The following is a 14348-nucleotide window of genomic DNA, read 5'->3' on the forward strand; positions in this document are numbered from 1 at the left end:
CCACTTGTCCTGGGCCAATTGTGACATTCTTGGAAAGCCAATCCAGTGTCTTTTTTAACGTAAATATTATTGTCAATGGCTAAAATTTCAGACTTGTTAGATCAATAATGCAGAATGCTCAAAACAGATGGCAATTAAAAAAAAAAATCACAGCTCAGGTGGCAGCTAGGTATGTGTGATGGTGACAGAAAAATCACAGAATGTAAAACAACATGGAGAAATATAAGTAATTAATTTTCTGATCATTTCAGGACACCTATATGATACTTAGTATCTAACCAGAGAATCCCTAAAGAGACGTTTCTAGAAGTACAAAATTCATTTAATTAAATTATCACTGGGCTTTAAACAACAACCACAATGACAAAAAGCATTTTTATCTTCCCAATGCCTCCTACCAGTGTCAAACACTCTTTCCAAAGAGAAACACTGTTGATCTGGAATTAAATTAATGTTAAAATACTAAAACTATGCATGTTCATTTTGGTCTAAAAAAAAAAAAACAAATTAAACTATTCACTCCAGTTCAACTGGATCCATCAAGTGTTCTAAAAGTGATGGCTCACAAGTTGACATATCCAGTAGTACCGATTCACATTTAATAACTGGATCAACAAAGCAAGTTAAAGTTTTGGGTGCTTTTAAAAGCCTCTCAAAGGCAAAAACAGACAGAACCTGTCATTCAGCATTACACATGCAACACTTGCCCTTCTTTTTATCGTTGTGGCAGATGTGTCAGGATCTTTCTTCAAATGCAACAGCTACAACATTTCCACACATGACCTCGGTGATTACTCGGGGAAACCATCTCGACATCTTTTCCCTCTTTTGGTCCCATATTCCCGTGTGCACAGACCGAGGGAGCTATCAGGCCAAGCAGTGTGGCGGCGGATCAGGGCGGGTGGGAGTGGGGTGGCTGGGGCGGGGCGCGGCGCTGTCTGAACAAGAATCCGACAGGCCGGGTTCTCCCAAGCTGATAGTTTTGTTCTGGGCCAGTTCAGATGACATCATGGCGGATGGTAATGAAGATGTTGGCGCGGGGGGCAGGAAGTCTTATCTCCCAACCATGATGTTGGGAGGGCTGGGTGGAACACCCTTGTAGTTCACGCTACAGCACACAGATGCTTCTCTTCGGTTGCCTTGAATGGCAGTCACTCCCCACTTTGCTCTCTCTCTCTCTCTGAAACACACACACACAGACATACACACACACGGATCTGACATGATGTCTCCCCCTGAAGCTGGAGGATATTAAAGGCCGAGCCAGCCAGATAGAGGCCTGCTCACTGTGTGTGACTATCATTTCTTAGCACTACAGAGAATCAGTGAATTTGCAGAAATTCACCGTAGACACTTGTCAACCAGACGTCTGACTTCAGGTTTGTGCTGCTTGCAAATTCAAAGTCTCACTTGTTAAATCGGTTTCGCAAAAATAACTTTTAGCAAGCATAAACGACCACAAAAATGCACGTTAACCTCAAACTCATGTTCCATTCAGTAAGAAAAATGGTCTTATCTTATTGTTTTGCTCTTTTACTTTTCTCTGGTGCATTCCAAGTTTCATGGTTTGTGGAAACTACATTTGGTACATACTTGTGTTAAGGATTCTTAGGGGCTTTAGTGAGAATTTTTTCACTAAAGTCATATAATATATGACTTAATATTCTGTGACTCCTAAGAAAGGTCAAAAAATATCCCACTTGCACCTTGTTAAAAATACATTTAGTTCACTATATGTTAGATGCATGTAAATCTTTGCAAATGCTTTGGAATTAAACAGACACTGGCAACTAAATAAAGTATATATTCTATTATTAATAACATAACACTTGTATAATTGTTCCAAAATAGCAGCCCTGAATAAGTATGATCTTCAAAAATTGTTTTATGAATATGTAAATATGTAAATGTATGAATATGTAAATATATTACGTTAACTTCAATTTTCACAAAAAAGTAATGAGGTAGCATAACAAAGAATACTCTCAGTTTTTTATTTTTATTTCAGAGCCCTATTGTCTACTTTTAAGGACGACAAGTCTAAGAGGGACATCGTAAGGGCAGAGAGCGAGGTGAGGTGCGAAGGGATTTTTCTTTTATAAGTTGCCTTTATAGTGCTGTTGGCTTTTAAAAGCACTCTTAAGAGTGCACACCATATTCTCAAACACAACAATCAGTAAAGTGGGGGCAATATAAGGGACAAGGACAACTTGATGCCAACAGTAAAATGCCAACCTGTCAAAAGATGGACTGCGTCTCTTTATCTTGAGCTCAAAAACGGGAGAAGCGTTAAAGAACAAGCTATAAAAATCGTTTAGATTAAGAAAATACACTAAAAAACAATTTGCCATCAAGGATCATTTTGCACTCTTTTGATTTTCCGACAGGATTTTTCACTTCATTGACGACGATGTGCTGTCAGTCAGTTATTGGCCAGACTGTAAACACCTTCCACAGAAATATTTTAGCTTTCAGTAATCTGTAAGATGAAGGGTACACTTCATCTTGAATCAAACCAGGCTATGCAAACATCGTGAGAAGATGACATCAAGGACGTCGCCTTTTTGGCACCGTTTCTAAGTCAATAAATCTTAAGACCCGGGGAAAGCCTCCCGAGTCATTTGATATTGACTGCAGATCAGTTTAACTCCTGATTAGTAATCACAGCTCACTCAGAGTCAACCCTCAATGATCTAGGGCTCCTATCCCGACAGCGAGGGCTTGTTTGTACACAGATGCAACTACTAAAAGTTACAAATGATGAAAGCTGAACTGGGGTTTGGACTGAAATGCTCTTGAGTGCTTGTGTTTATTCGATGTCGTCACGTCGAAGCAGCGTGGGTTTTACAGTTTTTCTTGAATTTATGGGAAATGTATTCACACCATTAACCCCACAAAACACATTGGCATGTTGGCACTGTGCTGTTGACAAGCACATTTTGTTAGATTCTGATGTTTATTATAAAAAATTATTTTTAAATGAAGTTTTTTTTATTTTTTTATTTTATTCAACGCTTTTACATTTGTTACCAAAATGTAAAAGATACTTCAAAATTCATTAGCTTTGAAAACTATGGTTTTCTTAAACTACGCTACACATGGTCAAAACAAGGTTGAGTAAACTAATGACATGCATTGGCAACTAAACATGTACAAAACTTTAAGGGTGTATTTAGATTTTTATGGCTTGTAAATAAATTATAATCGAAAATAATCATATTTTACAGCGGATGTTTGTGCAGGGATTCCTTGCTGCATCATGTGTCGCCTCTTGAGCATCTTCCTGGCTCTGCTGAGTCGCTTCCTGTTCGCCGTCTATGGAGTTGTTACTAATAAAGGGGAGCCCCTCTACTGGCTGCTGCTTTCAGGTGTGACTCTGCTGAGCGTGGAAACGGCCCTCAACCTCAAATGCACCCGCAACGCAGAGTGGAAATGTCAATGTTTCAATAAAATACAACGTCACAATGACATCAAGGAACAGTGTTTCAGAGTCAGAAGGTGTGACAAACAAGACCTCATATAATAGTGTTTATAGAGTCATTCACTTTAATCGTCTGATAACACTGAAGAAGGCCACGGTAAACAAAGTAGATCAATATCAGCTTTGGTAGTAAGAGAGGCTGAAAGGTAAATATTTGTTTGGAGCCGTTCTGGCTGCAAGTGACTTATTTACATTAACTACGGCCAAATATACAGATGATTCTGAAAAGAACTGAAACTAAATCACTGCTTACTGGTTATTTACGTGCCAACACTGGCATTGCTAATTAAAAAGCAGGACATTAAACACTTGTGAGCAATTGACTCATAAATAAGCATCAACTTTTTTATGCGTTTTGGTGCATATTATTTATACACAGAGGAAAATGTAGAGCAACGTTTGGTGTTTAGATAACTAACCGTTGTAAGGCATACAAAATTAAATTATAGTTGTTACAAAACAGCAAAATGAAAGTCAAAGTAGAATTGCTATGCTGAGAAGTGAACAAAAAAGTAGACACAGGCACCACTTGTCTTGTGTCAATAGGACGAAAGTATTACAGAAATGAAAGGCCTCCGTTTGCAGCTGTCGTTTGAGGTTTTCTCCCTTTAACCAACCTAACCCTAATCGCCATTGTTGATTCCAAGATGAAACCAGACTTGAAGGACTTCCCAAACTGAAAGCAGACATTTTGAACAATGTCAAACACAAAAGGTATTTTTTGAGAAAGAACTCCCTTCTCCGGTGGCCGTGGGATAAATTAGCAAGAGAAAAGAAAACAAAGGGGATTCCATAATGTCTTGTCTCTATTTCAAGGCTTGATGTGAGGTTTCAGGCACAATTTACAATGTGTTTTGTGTGGGGCGGTAGTAAATTAAAACTTGGAACTTGTCTATGAGCAACTTGTAATCCATCTGCTCAGAGCCATGAAAAATTGCTGAAATTGTCAACCTGTTCCCAGAAGCTCGTTCCCGTCTTTGCCTGTCGTTTGTTGTGCCGTTGCTCCGTCTTACGCTGAGCCAATGTTGCAGGACACGCTACTGCATCCCTGTCAGAGCCTGTCTGTGTGGTCATGGAGCAAGCCTCTCCAGCTAGCCTGAGTCATTCCTGACCCACTAGCTTTCATATATATATATATATATATATATATATATATATATATATACACACACATAAATATATGCATATATAAGAGGCTTGAGTCAACATAAATTGACTAAACCCTTTTAACATGAGCCTCAAATGGATACAAGCATTTAGTGTCACACCTCATTCAGCGGCAGGCTACATTTCATTCAAAAGCTGTAGCTTTTAGGCACATCCAGACTGAACATCCCCAGACACAAGCTTTCTTCAGGCCTCTGCCTTTCTCGCTGATTCCTACTTTGAAGTTCTCTCCTCATGAAGGCTTTGCTCTGTCAAGTGGGATTTGCATATATGATGAGAATATTTGCCTGTCTGAAATGTGATGCTTCTTTTGGGGGAAACAGGCACTCTTTCTTCTTTAGTGGGTGGTAAAGAGAAAGGAGCAAAAAAAGAAGAGAAAAAGCATTGCTAAAAATATCGTACTATCACCTTCTTAACCCAACGATTCTCTCCTTCGTTGTTCCCATTTTTAGGTTTTCCCCTATGGTTTTCCTCTACCTCATCCCATCCATCTGGTTTCTGGAGCTGAGCCTATTACAGTCCAAGTTGCCCCTCAACACTTCCTCCGGCCATGAGTTTCATTTGCTGGCCCACATCCCCATCACAGTGGTAAGCATCCCAACGCCAAACTGCCTGGCCGGCCTCACGCCACATTGAAGTGACACCTGATAGCAGATAAGATTTAAATCTTGAACAAAGACCGATGAACTATTAGTGACAGAGAAAGTGTTATAACGCCTGGATTGCTTGCTGCTTGAAGGTTCAGATCTCCCTTGTGGGATGGTCTTGGTATGGTTTCTTTCATGTGAGATTTTTTTTAATTTTTGCCCTATTCTGCGCAGAAGGACATGAAAACTTATTGTTTACAAATGGAGGAAGCTTAAAAGTTACTGTGACAATATATAGTCATTTGAAAGATCAACAGCATAAGAAGCTGCTTCACACTTTATTCTTCCATATTAAAAATAGAAAGGACAGATTTTGATTTAAGGATCTAAGCAAATGTTCTTTTATTTACTGCCTTGTACCACAGACTTACATGTATTTATTGTATTCTAATATGATGGACCCACACAAAAACTGTAAAGTGAAATGAAAAGATCAGATGGTTTTAAAATGTTATTTTTTTACTAATGAAAATTGGTGACGTGTGGAAGGACCTCTGATACGCCTAAATAAAATCCTAATGAGTTAATACCACTCTGATTTATTCTCTAAATGAATCCAGCTTGTCTATGAATTCTAACATCAACATGTTTGAATGGCCCAGTCAAAGTCCAGACCTAAAGCCTACTTCCAAATGTTGGCAAGGCTTGAAAATGTTTTTTTATGGCACACTCAACCTATCCAGACTGAGTTTGACCTATTTTGGATGGAGAATGAGCATAAATGTTATTCTACATATCTGCAAAGTTGTTAAAGATGTTCTGGAAAAGTCTTGCAGTGGTAACTGCAACAAAGTCTGTTCCTACAAGGCTGACTGAAATAAAAAAGTTTGCCACATATCTTAGAGTTTTATATTTATAATAGAAAAGTAGTTTACAGTTTTGATGCTTTTTAAAACTACAAACTGCTTTGTGTCAATCTATCACTAGTTTGTAATTTTTTTTTTTTTTTTGCTGCATTAATTCAAGGTATACTTGTGGACAATGTGTTCATTTACAGTTTGAAATTATGAGACATTTTTGTTCCAGCTGCATCTTTAAAATGATGTTCAACATAGAAGGGATACAAAAAAAATCCACATTAAAAGATGTAAAACTAATGTATGTGTTTAAAATACATCATGTGAAATGATGAAAACTGAGGAGGTAATTCGGCAATTAGACTCAGGTGTGTTGGAACAGGGACACATACAAAGTTGCAGGACACCTTGTCCTTGAGGCCTGGACTTTAGGAGCCCTGGATCAGACTGTGGTATTTCCCACAGGGCATTGAAGAACTTGAACCAGAGAACTGGGTGGCAGGACTGGAGCAGATCATGCTTATTGTGCTGGTTCTGGGCTGCTGGCTGATGCCCAAAGGGGACATGTCACGGGACCAGCTCTCTAAGCTCCTCATGATATATCTTGGACTGGGTGCTGATATCCTAGACATCTTTGATACTTTCAAGGAACCTGAAGTCAAAGGCAACCGGGTGGTTGTCATAGTTGATCTTGGAGCTCATGCAGTTTCCACTGGTTCTCACCCAGACTCGAGCCTCACAGGGTGACGTTCCTATGAGCTGGAATAGCCTCCTTTGCCGTCATCAACCCTCATCGTCATTATCTTCTTGCTGCTGCTTCAACGAAATATGGAGTTTGTTGCTTACTGTGTGGCTGCAAGATGCACCGTTCCTGGCTTATCGTCTATACCTCATGATAAAAGAGCAAGACCAGAACCAGCTGATGATTTTCTTCACCTGCAAGAACATACTCAAAGTTATGTCCTTCTTGGAGCTTTACAGAATCTACGTGGTGCAGTTTGAACAGCAGGAGTCAGTGCTGGAAAGACGTGAGGCCCTGACAACCTATTGTCAAACCCTTGGAGGGAGTGAGGTGGAGGATGCCGAAGGTGTAGTGCAGAGCAAAGCCATTGTATGGACATGGACCTGGGAATCGAAGGAGAGGAAGATCATAGACTATCTACGTAAAGAAAAAGCAGCAAGTGTCGCGAGACATGACTCTGACCCCTTGGGAGACAAAAATGGGGCTGCTTTCACTTGTCAAAACGAACGCTGAATGTGTCAACCATCCCTTGCATCTCAGCCTCATTCTAAGACAGTCTCAGCTCTCAGGAGGTTCGGGAGCAAGATATAGAACACAGAAGAAAAGTCTGTCCCCACAAAGGCAGATCAGACAGGATTTCTCGCTGCTCTCTTTGATGAAACCCAAGAAAACTCATGCAAAAAAAAGATTATGTCAACACTCTGACCCAAGAGATGTTAGTTTCTCATTCACATAAAGCAGTTAGTAATGACAATGGGGAACAACACAGCAGTGCTCTCCTTCTTTGCATTCAACTTGTTTTAGCTGCAATGGAAACAGAAAGATTTGATTAAGGTCTGTGTGAGCATTCATGATGGCTTTCACTATCAAATAAAACAAAAAAAATCAGAACGAGAGATGAAACATTTTCAATTGTGCTTTTAACTGTTAATAAACATTTTCTAATAAAGGCATGTTAAAAAATCTTCATTAAAATAGCGCGTGCATGTTTATTTTACTTTGCCTGCCATGAGATGGCAGTGTTGTCAAGTCAACCGAAGCACAAACACTTCTCTGGGCTGAAACACACATAATAGTCGCATGGAAAGGGAAGCATTGGATGTGTTTGAACTCCAGCACATGTTTTGTTCTGGAATGAAAAATCTCCTGTATACGTCTTGTTCGCAAGACAATGAGCGCAGAGTGTGTGCAGCTTGACATCAGAATTGAATTAGAACCTTTTCAGTCACCTTCGTGCATTTGTTTTGCAATTAATGATGAAATGTAATCAGCCTAAAGACACCTCATGATAAACGGGAGGCGAGGGAAGAGGTCTGCCTCTTCCTTCTCAGGTTATTTCCCTCCTGAGCACAATCAGCTCACCACAGCCCGCTTCAGACCTCGCTGCATTTTCATAATGGCTGAAAAAGCACACTTGTGATTATGAGGGATTTGCTCTCACTTGCTCTCTTTTGAAAGTCGGGAAAGGTGCTTTTGAGAGATTCCTCCACATGGCCACAAAAGCAAGAGACTCTTAAAACAGCCTATGAGGACGGACGGACGGGGGGGACATTTGATCTGAAGCCCAGAGTCTTAAGGTTTCAAGTTACTTCAAGGTTGGGACAAACTGGCATGGCACAGCCCGTCCCCTCAGCCCCTCGATCTGCACAATAACTCTCCTGTCAGATGGAGGCTTGGATACAACCCTTCTGCATTTATGGATGACCCTCTTTGCTGTGCATCTCCCGCTTCAGTGTCGAGGCAGGTGGCGACTGAAGAGCGCCAATGGCAGCAAGTTTCAATTCAATTAGGGGTTTTTCTCAGACAGCCCCGTATTTGTGCCCATCAAATTGCTGCACTTCACCTGGCCTTCACTGTAATGACAGGAGCTCTGGTTGCTCAAGAAGGCTGGACTCTGTTCCCTCTCGTTGAAAATAAAGAGAGGAAAGAGAACAAGGATGCGTGCAAGGTTCCCACACGGTCGAGAAATGTGTGGGAATTGCTTGGAATTTGGGACTTTTAGTACTTTTCAGGATCAGAGAAAGAAAATGTATGGAACAAATATATTAATTTGTATATTGATCCTAAAGTGAAATTAAATTGTTTAAATTAATTAATAAGTTATGGGTGTTGGCAGGAAAGATCTTCTGTAGTGATCTGAGTTACAGCTACAGGACTTAAGACATCGTCTCAAATATTTGTGTTTCCAGATTTTCTTCCGGTATTGTCTTAAAGTTATGTCCTTCATTATATCCTTCAATCCTTCCTTTATTTCCTATCTTTTTTTGTGTCTTTCTTATTTTGTCTTCTTCCTTCTTTAATTTTTTCTTTCCTACTTTGCCTTTTTGTCAGTCATCCCTTAGTTTCATTCTTTTTTGTACCCAACCTTCCTCCTGCATTCCCTGTGTCTTTCACTTATCTTTTTCACTCTCTCTCAAGGATCCATCTTCTCTTTCTTTCCTTGTGTATACTTCATTCTTTGTCTCCTGTTGTTTACAACTAAGAGAGTAAAGACACCTTTTTAAGTGTCCTTCCTTTTCCTCTCTGTCTCTCCTTCCAAATCTTTCATTTTTTTGTGTCCCTCCTCCTGTTTATGGTTCCACATTTAAGGCCACATTTATGGCAGGTATTTCCACCAGCAGAAATACCTGCCATAAATTCTTAGTTGATATCAGTCTTTTTAAGATTTTAAAATGAACGCAAGGGAAGATGAACTCTTAAATATACAAACCCTCTGTGTGCTTTTCTCCTGCCCAATCCAAGTACAAAAAGCCTTGTATTATAAGCAAACTTTTCTAAGAAAATGACTCTCGGCTACCTCTGAAGGGTTTCTTTTGAGAGCACTACTGTGTTTCTACAGTCGCCTGAATAATTAATTAGAGAGTCATCTTTTAAGAGTAATAAAAGAAAGAGTAAAAAGAAAAAAAAAAATTACACAACGTTCCCTGTTAGCTGGCAGTTCCTCCATTCAAATAATCCTCGCAGCACATGGATCAGTTCACAAAGTCACTCACAGGCGCGTCGCTTCACATGGGGCCATTTTGGGGCCACGGCTTTTCCCATATAGGCGCAAGAGTTTTGGGAGAATCCGACGTTCATGTGACATAACCATGTAGGCAATACAATGGGTTGATGAAAGCACGGCTTGCTTGTGAAGAAGAGTCCTTTTCCTCTTCAGATTAACTGCATGCTTTAACAAGATTGTGTGGGCATGTGGGAGGATGGGGATGTCAGCTGATCCACGGGCTGCCCTACATAGATAGATAGAGAAGAAGAGAAGAGCGTGGAAGCTCAAAGCAACTAAAGCAACGGCACACAGATTGAAAAAAAGAAAGATGTCAGGCCGTAGAAGTCCTCCGCTGTAATTACCTGCACATCAACTCATTAAGCTCAATAAAAACTGGCGTTTATGGTTGCAATACAATTTTTGAGAAAATCATCACGTTTCTGAACGCGGTGGAGTCGCTGATCACTTGGAACATGCCATTTAGTTGACTGCTGCTCTAAAAAGCAGGGACTCAGGTGGTTTGTAGAAGTCTTGAATTTATCCATCTGGTTGTAATTTGCTTCAAAGACACTCTTTGCAAAAGCGGTGGGACTTTTTCCACTGTCCAACTGCTCTGCCTTTGCAGTTAAACCAATTTATTTTGTGTTTTTTTCCCACATTTGCAGCGGATTGCAAATGTGGACAAATTTAAGCTTGCTCACTTTTTTATCTACTTGATCATGAAGGAGGCTACGCTATGAAGCTTACCAGAAATTGCATCCACTTTTTGGGGGGTGAATGGTTGTTGCTGGATTGAACGCTGTCTTTGCAAGAAATAAAACATCTCAAACATTCCTCTTGGTCCGACTTTAATTACTCAATGTTTTGGAGCGAGCATGGCCACCACGGACTGAACGGCTTCGTCCACTTCCTTTGCTAAAACCACAGACGACGATTCTAAAACGGCGCAGAAAACTGATGTCATCATTCGCTACGCCTCCTTCTGTTCGCTGATTGGCCTGGATGAAATGCATCCTGAGAAATCGAGCTCAGTGGGAGGAATTCCAGATGAAGCAATGCAGGAAGATGAGAATCCAGCAGAATAATTGAGTGGGAGGCCAGTGACACGCAGCAAAACATAAAATGTCTTGACCTGGGGAAAAAGGTCAAGCCTGTGAAGCCCTTGCTGCATAAGACTGAGCAGGGAAAGAAGATGCATAGTGATGATAGTCGGATAAAAAAGGGTAGATATAGAAATGAAGAGGGATGTATAAATAAAGTAGTCTACAAGAAAGGCAGAGCACATCTTCATGTTTCTTTCTCCTTGGGAATGTTTTGTTAAGTATATGGACTAATTAAAGACATGTTCACATTCTTCTTCAAAAACTACTAAATGTATTTTCTTTCTATTAATAGTGGCATTAACGGTTTGCATAAAAATGAACTGATTACAGCAATCAATCGTTCTACAGCGAGTCAAAAGAAAGTAGGGATGCACTGATTGCACTGATCACCGATCTATAAAATGCTTGATTGGCTGATTTCAATTAGGCAGATTGTTTTCTGTGTTAAATATTGCAAAAAGGCTGCTAACATGGCAACTCATCAGCATCACAATGAGAAAGGGTGATTGTTTTTGACCGCTCACTGTGCAGATGTGATCTGGTGTCAGTCACCCCCTCTCTCATGGCAGAACAAAAGGAGACAGTCTATCTGTCTTGCAAAGGTAGATAAGATCGGTGGATAAGATTAGTTTCAAATTTTCCAGTCAAAATCAAAGAAATCACTTGATCAATCAGTGTACGCTTAAAGAAAGTGATGGAAAAAACAAGTTGTTTTTCATCCCTTAACATCTTCCACTGTGAAGCCAGCCCTCTCCATCCCAGTTTGCCTTTTGTCAGGTGTAATATTAAAAACAAACTTTTCATAAAAAGTCAGAACTACGGAGGAGATCCAGGCTCCGTCAGAGTGACATTTGTTCAATCTGAGCAGGCTGTATTTCCCGTCAGAGCGAGAAGCATCCCCACCACATGCCACATTTTTCCTGTTTTGTGTGGACTTATTAGTCCACACAAAACACAGCGAAGTGAGAACCATCGGCCTTGATTCCTACAGATAAACCCATCAGCCTGCCACCGGAACGTTGGAGCTGCGGTGGAAACGTGAAGAAACAAAAGCAAACTTCAAATGAACCCCACAACTTTCTGACAGGCAGCTGAGGATCCAGCTCACTCCACTACGGATGGAAACTAATGAGCTTTACTTCACCATGTGTGGATCAGAGATGCTGAATGACTGACTTGTTTTCTCACCGTGGAGGATTTCAAGATGGAATAGACCCCTATAGCATACAGGATCTTCATGACCGACAATACATCAGCCCTGGAAGAGTTTCATGCCTTCTCATACACGCCGTCATTGCAAAGACAAAGCCTTCTTTTTTTGGTTACAGTTTTATTTTTAAAGAATTTTCTATTAGCCTCATATTTTTAAGCGCTTCTCTTTGGACCGTGTCTACTTTTAAGCACCTGCCAACAAAGCATTTTTCAATGAGAGGCTCAAAGTAAGGCAGGCTCCAAGGAGCTCATGAGAACAAGTTTCCCTGCTGTGTACTGATGAAGTGAGAACAGCAGACCGGAGGAGATTCATCTCCACAGGTGAGTGGCATTTAGAGCACAGGTTGCCATGATGTTGGACAAAATCCAACAGACAAACTTCCGGATAGAGAAAAGAAACAAACAAACTTGTGAAGCAACTGGACCTTGCAGCCAGGCCCCATCTGCGTTTTTACGGTACTGACACAGAGGTAAAAACACAATGATATGAAATAACCTAAAAATAAATATTATTTTCTTCCATTTAACACATATTTTGTTGATTGTTGCAAATGCTATTTGTTTATTGGTTAATAATTGCAAAGTAATTACTAAACAATAAATTATTTTCAAATAAACATTTTTTTTTTCCAGAGTTGTGTTCCTGCTTTCTGTAGACGACCATAGAAAGCTGATTAGTTGGAGAGGCTCTTTGCTCAGACAGCTTGCAATCAGCAGCTGAACAGAGATGACACTATGACGCTAAATGTGTCTTTAATTCTTGCAAAATAAAGTCAGTACACATTCCACAATACCAGAGAAATGTGTTCTGTCAACCAGGGCTGAAAGAAAAAAAGTTTTGTATTTTTTTCTGGACTAGACATTTGATATTTCACAAGATCTCAAGTGCAAAGTTCCTGGGCAGTCTTCGAAGATCGGTCCCACTGCAGCACCCACATGTCACCACTTTCACACAGTAGGCAAGTAAGAAAAATGGTTCAGTCCAAACTTTTTGTCAAGAATAAGCTGCCGATCCTACACGAAACCGCTTCATTTATATAAAAAAAAATTACACAATTATTTGCTGGTTTCTGTTTTCAATGCGTCTACCAACAATCATCACTTTTGATGCATCAGAAAAAACTTTTGGAGTCTCTTCAGAAATTTACAGACTGTGACTTTAGAAGATTAAAACTCGGGGGAGCTGTGGTGGCAAAGCACGACCCATGTATTGAGGCCTTAAGTCCTTGCGGCGGTGGTCGCAGGTTCGATTCCCGGCCTGGCGACATTTGCCACATGTCTCTTCCTCTCTCTCATTACCCTCTTTCCTGTCGAACTACTTTCAAATAAAGGAGACTAGAACCAACAAAACTTTCAAAAAGAAGGTTAAAACTCTTGATTTTGACATAGATACATATTAAAGAAGTGTCGTCAAACCTTTTAAATAAAATCTTTAGAAATAAAACTCTTTTTTTACAAGTTGTTAATGCATCTAAATGTATCATATCAGATTTTCATTCCAGGGAACTGCTTTCTATCCGGGTTAAAAAATAACAAAAACATTAAAAAAGCTAGAATTTTTATTTTTTTTAAAAACAGTAATCAAATATGCACAACCTACCCTCTACCAAGCTCTAATATTGGATAGAATTAATTGTTCAATATTATAATTGTACAGTATGCAGGTTAGTTATCCAGTAGTTCAGCTAGTGACAGTAAAATTAAGTATGCATTAAAGAGTTTCACTCTTTGCCACAACAAGGAGTTGTTCTCAAAGGTCATCGTAACTCTAGACATGCAGAATAGCCGTTCACCAGGGGAAGCCGTGGCGACGCTGCAGGGCTGTTGTGTCCTTATCATGATCCAGTTGAAGGTCACATCATGTGTGGAAACACAAACTCTTGCCTCTCACTTCGTTTTCTCAACCTCAGTGTGAAACTTTCTTTTCTTGCATGCAAAGTAAAATGTTCCACTTTTTTCTTTTTTTTTTTCTTCTCAAGTTTGTAACATAGTTAGAGAATGAGCCAGTTGATTTTGTACCTTTAGATAGTTAAAGATTTGCATTTACCTTCCTAAAATAAAGAAGAAAGTCTATTTTGTCAATTTTGTCAGAAGCGATTTTGGAGAAAAATAAAAGAGGAGAGAGACTCAGGCCATTATTTTAGAAAGGTGACAACATGTACAATAATTGACATTTGGGAGACTTCTTGTGTTTCTGATCAGGTGCTCAGTGA

The 14348-nt window shown here is 39.8% G+C and overlaps 1 protein-coding gene across 1 annotated transcript; it reads left to right on the forward strand.

Moving 5' to 3' along the window:
- Positions 1 to 3259: 3259 nt before the first annotated feature.
- LOC129371617 (transmembrane protein 26) lies at positions 3260 to 7347 on the forward strand. Its single transcript, XM_055048307.1, is given in 4 exon segments — positions 3260 to 3434; positions 5100 to 5236; positions 6558 to 6787; positions 6789 to 7347. Coding segments are annotated over 4 exon segments (1101 nt in total).
- Positions 7348 to 14348: the final 7001 nt, after the last annotated feature.

The sequence above is a fragment of the Poeciliopsis prolifica genome, unplaced genomic scaffold (genome assembly GCF_027474105.1).
Source record: "Poeciliopsis prolifica strain line A6 unplaced genomic scaffold, Auburn_PproV2 SCAFFOLD027, whole genome shotgun sequence".
In the NCBI taxonomy this organism is placed as follows: domain Eukaryota; kingdom Metazoa; phylum Chordata; class Actinopteri; order Cyprinodontiformes; family Poeciliidae; genus Poeciliopsis; species Poeciliopsis prolifica.